The following is a 6,133-nucleotide window of genomic DNA, read 5'->3' as shown; positions in this document are numbered from 1 at the left end:
TATTTACTTATTTTTATTCACTTAATATGTTATGTACTCCATTATATTTTGTCATTCTTTACTTGCTACCTTTATTTTCTCTTCCTACTTTAAACGGATCAAATATTATACCAATATTAGCTTTTAGAAAGTTGGAATAAGAGTTGCACAAAATTTGAGTATCAAGTGTTTAGTGGTAATTGGTAAATGGTAACAGTATCACCAGTGAGAATTTAATCACAGTTAAAAAACTCATAAACAATTGATTGACCTAAACCTGACCCGAACTCGATCCGCCCATTTTGCCACGTCTACCAACATTGAGTAGATTGAGATTGAAATGTAATTCTTATAAAATATTTACTTATTTTTATTCACTTAATATGTTATGTACTCCATTATATTTTGTCATTCTTTACTTGCTACCTTTATTTTCTCTTCCTACTTTAAACGGATCAAATATTATACCAATATTAGCTTTTAGAAAGTTGGAATAAGAGTTGCACAAAATTTGAGTATCAAGTGTTTAGTGGTAATTGGTAAATGGTAACAGTATCACCAGTGAGAATTTAATCACAGTTAAAAAACTCATAAACAATTGACAAATTGCATCTATTTCAAAAAAAAAAAAAAAACTTGTTTCAAAATATAGGTCAACTCGACTTGTCTCGTGACCCAACTTGACCCGTAACCCGATTAAGCCGTTTATAAATAACTTATTTTGACCTGCGACTTGATTAACCTGTAAACTCCATTGACCCGATCTGAACCGGATCTACCCTACCCGTTTTGCCACGCCGAGATAAAACCCTTTCATAGCAATGGTTAGTAGTACACAGTACATACTGCACACTATACTGGTAGGATTGGGATTTGGGATGATATGATATACTATCGGAAGGAAGAAGATTGATTTTATTAGGCAGTGGACCCAGTTTAAAAAAAAAAAGAAAAACAGACACCACAACCACGTAGGCCAGTGTGCACATCTGAACTGCTATAAACACCAAAGTCCAACATCTTTACCCCCCAATCAACGGCTCAGATATTCCCTTGATCCCAAATTTTCCAAATTGTCACATGGCAGACCAAAGTACTAAGTGTCCCCGCACCCCATCTCTCTCATTGAGTCCAGCGGGACCCACGTTTACGTAGTACATCTCATCCCCCATCAGAATCATCACCGTCGTCAAATAAATCACACACCCCTCACCTTCATTCAACTCCATCAATCAGATTCAGACCGCGCATTATTTAGTAGTGTACAATACATTACTCACACACTCGCTCGCTCACTCACTATACTACTAAAACAAACAATACAAAACAAACCTCCAGGCACCATTCCATTCTCGTCAGAAAAGAAAACAAATGATATGATAAACTAAACGCTTGAGAGAAATCTGAGTTTGAAAGCCGAAGCTGAAGCTGAAGCTGAGCCACATTTGGTGTTTTTTAGCTAGCTAGCTATATATGGCTGCTGCGCTGGAGTGCTGGTCGAGCCGAGCCAGTACTGATGAGGACATGGTGGAGCAGGTGCTGATGAGAACGAACGACAGATCGGAGGGCTCGCCCAATGGGATCTCAGCTGGCTCGGGAGGCGTAGCCGGAGCTGGAGCCAGTAAGGAGTCTTCGGCAATGCAGAAGCGGCTACAGAAGCTGAGCCGGAACGTGTCGGAGGCACTCGCTTCGTTGAAGAACACACTGAATCTGGACAACGCACGTGACGTGCCACCTCTCTCTTCCCCGACGACGTCGTCTTCGTCTTCGTCTTCTTCTTCTTCGTCAAAGGTGGAGAGCTGTAGAAAGGTGGTGTGGGGTAGCGTTGTAAGGAACCTCACTCAGTTGTACCCAGGTAGCCAGCTCCCTGAGAAGCTCGTCTCCAATATTCGCAAGCATTATGATTCATTGCCACTCAGGTTTGGTTTTAATCAATCTCAAAGATTCAGTCTTTTTATTTTCTTTTTTTGTTTTTTTTTTTGTTTTTCAGCTTTTACTCTGTTTGGTTCCTGAGAAAGTGGAAGAAATTAAATGATATAGACAATAATAGGGTTGTTGAATTTAGTTTTTTACAATTTTTTAAAAGTTCCATTAATTTGGACAGTTATGCTCAAGCGGGATTTGATATGAAAGAAGTGTTTCTTCATATTAAGTTGATAGAGGAGGCATCAGGGGATGACCAACCAGCGATGTTGATTCAAGAGGCGTCAGATGATGAAGCTCAAGGTCAAGGGTGTGCATATAAGCTCACATTTGCTTGTAACTCTTCGATTTCATGGCCGGCGATGTCGGGGGCATTGGATAATGTGTCCATTTGCTGCAAGAAGATACAGATCTTTGAAAAGAAGGGGTTTACTCTTGGGGTTGTTATTCTTCTGGTTCAAGCTGGGCAAGAGAAATCCTTCAAGACCCGGGTCGAAAATGCTCTTAAATATGCTATTAAGAAGCCGAAAACTAGTACAGTGAAGCTTCCATTTGGGCTTTGTGGGTGTCAGGAAGAGAGCACCAGAGGGAGAGACTTTGGGGAGATTGAAGAAGAACCTGGTGACCAGAATTTTAGAAATGGGATTGAAAATTTGAACACTAAGATTCAACTTCAGATGCCATTACCAACTTCGTCTTTCGTTGTTTCAGTTGATGAATGGCAAACGATTCAGTCAGGAGGGGATGAGATTGGGAAATGGCTGTTGAGCTCGGATAGTCTTGAGTTTATCGATCAGATTGGACCCAATTCCTTTAAGGGAGTTTACAAGGGCAAAAGGGTTGGAATTGAGAAGCTTAAGGGGTGTGACAAGGGGAATTCTTATGAATTTGAGCTCCGAAAGGATCTGTTGGAGCTGATGACTTGTGGACATAGAAACGTTCTGCAATTCTATGGTGTATGTGTCGATGAAAATCATGGGTTGTGTGTGGTGACAAAGTTGATGGAAGGTGGATCAGTTCATGACTTATTGCTAAAGAGCAAGAAGCTTCAGAGTAAGGAAATTATCAGAATTGCGGTTGATTTAGCCGAGGGTATTAAGTTCATGAATGATCATGGTGTTGCATATAGAGACCTAAATACGCAAAGAATTTTGTTGGACAGGCATGGAAATGCTTGCTTGGGGGATACAGGTATCGTTGCTGCCTGCAAGAGTGTTGGTGAGGCCATGGAGTATGAAACTGATGGTTATCGGTGGCTAGCTCCAGAGGTTTGTCCCCTATGACCTTGATTTCAATTAACCTAGGTCCTTGCGTGGCAAGACAATTACAACTATATAATTATGATTTCTCTTTGTCAAAGTAATTTATCTAATTAGTTAAGAGCATTTCACATAAACAGTAATGATATTATTCCACTCTATACCAATTGCATTTAGAATAAGTTATTCTACAACTCGATAGAGCCATTAAATGCATGGATGGAAATTGCGCTTTTGACTGCTGGACGCTGCTGAAAGAAAATACTATCATTGCTTTCCTAATTACACTACTGTGTTTTGTGATACTCCTTAGGATTTTAAGAAACTTAATTATGTGAAGTTCTAATATCATTTGACACGATGGAATCACTTTCAAATCCATCCATGTGTTGTCCAATCATCTGAATGCATTTTATGAAACCTTGATCGCTTGTTTGATTATTTTCCTGTTATATCCTTAATTCGGTCAGGGAGAACTGTTTACTATTTTGAGCTTAGTGTCTTTTGCAAGTTTTGGTGGATATTTGGTATATAACTTTTACACCAGATTTGATTTAAATTTTATGTCAACCATTACATTAAAGCATTTGTGCTATCTTAATAATTGCCAACCGGAAAAGGTAATGCAACTTTACCTAAATAAACCTTTTAGGTATCCAATTGTAAACATTTTTCCTTCTAGGAAAAAATAGTACATATTTTACTGTCTTCAAAAACATTTAGATCCATTGTATGTGATTGCAGTTCTAAGGATCAGTCTATACTTATTAAAGAGACTTTCTGTCATTATCCCAACATCATTGTTTGAGCATGCGTAACATGTCTTCATAATTGTATTTGCTTTACATTTCAATATTGTGTTTACCTTTATCTAAGCACTCCTATATATTCTGTAAACAAATCAGCTTGGTCCCAAAGTGCCACTTTTATCAAATTAGGTTCAATTAATGGAGCCCACGTATTGCATCTTTTAGCTTTATAGCATGATTTTAGTCCGAATGTTATTAGTCATTTTCCTAATCTGCCTTTTGAAGCCACCTCCCCCACCCCAAAAAAACACCGAAAAGAAAAGCCAAAGAAGGGGAAAAAAAAAAGTATAATTTGTAGCCCACTGTGTGGGCGTTACTTTTTCCTAACTTTTTTAGCTACAAAATGTTTAGGCTATTGATGTCTTAGAAAGCAATTTAAGGATCAATAACTTTTGATAAGTGCCAAATATATTCGGAGGGCTTATGTACACATTCTTTATTTTGGAAGGAAAAGAATATGTGAGTGTAGATTGAAACTTTTAACTTAATAATCCATTTGGTGGCAGCCTGAATATCTTTAGACTAATTGTGTTATTCTGAAGTATAGTATTTGTAGGAGTCACGAAACACTTAAAAAATAGAACTTAATTGGAAGTTTTTTTTTTTTTTTGAAATCTAATTCAACTCACCTATATTTAATTCTATATATCTACGCTTAGTGACTTGTAGTATACAAAAATTGGCCTCCTCCTTTAGCATATCCCAATTCAGTGAGTTTTGCAAGTTCTGAAACTGATAGTCATTTGACTCATTTCCATCTTTTTTTTATTTTTGGGGTTGTGAACAGATAATTGCAGGTGACCCGGAGAGTGTTTCCGAGACATGGATGAGTAATGCATATAGTTTTGGGATGGTAATATGGGAGATGGTGACTGGTGAGGCTGCCTATTCTGCATATTCACCTGTACAAGCAGCGGTTGGGATTGCTGCTTGTGGCCTTAGGCCAGAGATCCCCAAGGACTGCCCACAAATTCTAAAATCTTTGATGACAAAGTGCTGGAACAATATTCCTGCAAAGCGCCCTCAATTTTCTGATATTTTAGCCATATTGCTGCGGCCAAACAACAACAGCAACAACAATAACGGGTAAACATATATTTAATTTCTGTGGCACCTACTTATCAAAAAAAAATTTCTGTGGCACCTCATCTGTTGATACTAGTTAATGCAAAACAGCCCCTGGTTTAGGAGTTGCTAAGCGCAAGTGTAGATCCAAGAAGCTTATATAGCAGAAATGAATATATAATATTTGTCCTTTTTTTTTTTTTTGCCATTGCAATTCTCTATTGATATCATATTAGTAAGAAATATATGGGAAAAAAAAAAGCAAAAAAAGAAAAAGAAAACGAAATACCCTTATTTGTAAAACGCGTTTTGCTATCATATGATTCATGATGGTAATGAGTGGTGGTGGGAATATTATAACATGTTTTCCGTTCGTGTTATTATGATTAACTAGGCAATCCCCGTTTGCATGTAAAAGAATAGGATATATTTGCTTAAAAGCGGTACATGTGTGGCCTCGCGGGCCTACAATTTTTGATTAATACAACGGACTTTGCATACTAAAGTTATCTTTTTGTTTGTCTAGTGGCTATCTGAGGGGCCCAAGAGTGGTCTCCCTTGTTTTTGTGTCCCGTGAGTACATTGGGGGAGGACATACACCCCCCCTCTTCATTGAATTCACCTTAATGGTTCAACTTCTATGCGGATCATTTCCTGAGGGCCACATCTTTTAGATAAAGTTATGCTTGAAAATTTTCAATTCTATGTTTTTGGTCCTATGATTAGGTGTTTGTGGGATAGCTTTCCTGGCCAGTGTGTGGAGTAAGGCAAGAGAGGAATTCCTAGGTGTGTCAGTGACTTGGTTTTTTTGAGCGGTTTGAATTTTAACTCTTTTGAGGCATTAGCAACACTGGTGGAGATGAAATTCATGATTGATTTATAAATTATTCTATCTAGCAGTAGGAAATTGAAAAGAAAAAGAAAAGAATTAGGGTCTGAATTCTAAGATCAATTTCAGCTATTTCAAATCCCAAAGGAAACAACTATTTTATTTTATTTCTTTAATTCTTTTTTCTCAATCAAATGAATTACTACAATGACAGCTAAAGTGGTTAACACTTGGATATAAACGATACAATGGTATCAGGCTCTGTCAAC

At 37.7% G+C, this 6,133-nt stretch overlaps 1 protein-coding gene across 2 annotated transcripts; it reads left to right on the top strand.

Annotated features, from left to right (window-relative positions):
- Positions 1 to 1,163: 1,163 nt before the first annotated feature.
- Positions 1,164 to 5,234, top strand: LOC112040714 (uncharacterized). Of its 2 annotated transcripts, XM_065783040.1 has the most exons (4): positions 1,164 to 1,898; positions 2,084 to 3,170; positions 4,758 to 5,084; positions 5,115 to 5,234. In XM_065783040.1, exons 1-3 carry the CDS (start codon positions 1,453 to 1,455, stop codon positions 5,058 to 5,060), a joined length of 1,836 nt encoding a protein of 611 aa, XP_065639112.1. In that variant the 5' UTR covers positions 1,164 to 1,452; the 3' UTR covers positions 5,061 to 5,084; positions 5,115 to 5,234. The 2 variants fall into 2 exon arrangements, with proteins under 2 accessions (XP_065639112.1, XP_065639110.1); XM_065783038.1 differs by having other exon boundaries at positions 4,758 to 5,234.
- The last annotated feature ends 899 nt before the right edge of the window (positions 5,235 to 6,133 follow it).

This window comes from Quercus suber, unplaced genomic scaffold (assembly GCF_002906115.3).
Source record: "Quercus suber isolate HL8 unplaced genomic scaffold, Cork oak 2.0 scaffold_326, whole genome shotgun sequence".
Lineage (NCBI taxonomy): Eukaryota > Viridiplantae > Streptophyta > Magnoliopsida > Fagales > Fagaceae > Quercus > Quercus suber.
Note: the sequence above shows the minus strand (reverse complement) of the source record. Positions and strands in the feature narration are given on the sequence as shown.

Excerpts from the sequence above, each read along its gene's own strand:
- LOC112040714 (XM_065783040.1), top strand. The coding sequence starts at position 1,453 with ATGGCTGCTGCGCTGGAGTGCTGGTCGAGCCGAGCCAGTACTGATGAG. Across the intron at positions 1,899-2,083 it reads TATGATTCATTGCCACTCAG|TTATGCTCAAGCGGGATTTG; the intron begins GTTTGGTTTTAA and ends TAATTTGGACAG. Across the intron at positions 3,171-4,757 it reads ATCGGTGGCTAGCTCCAGAG|ATAATTGCAGGTGACCCGGA; the intron begins GTTTGTCCCCTA and ends GGTTGTGAACAG.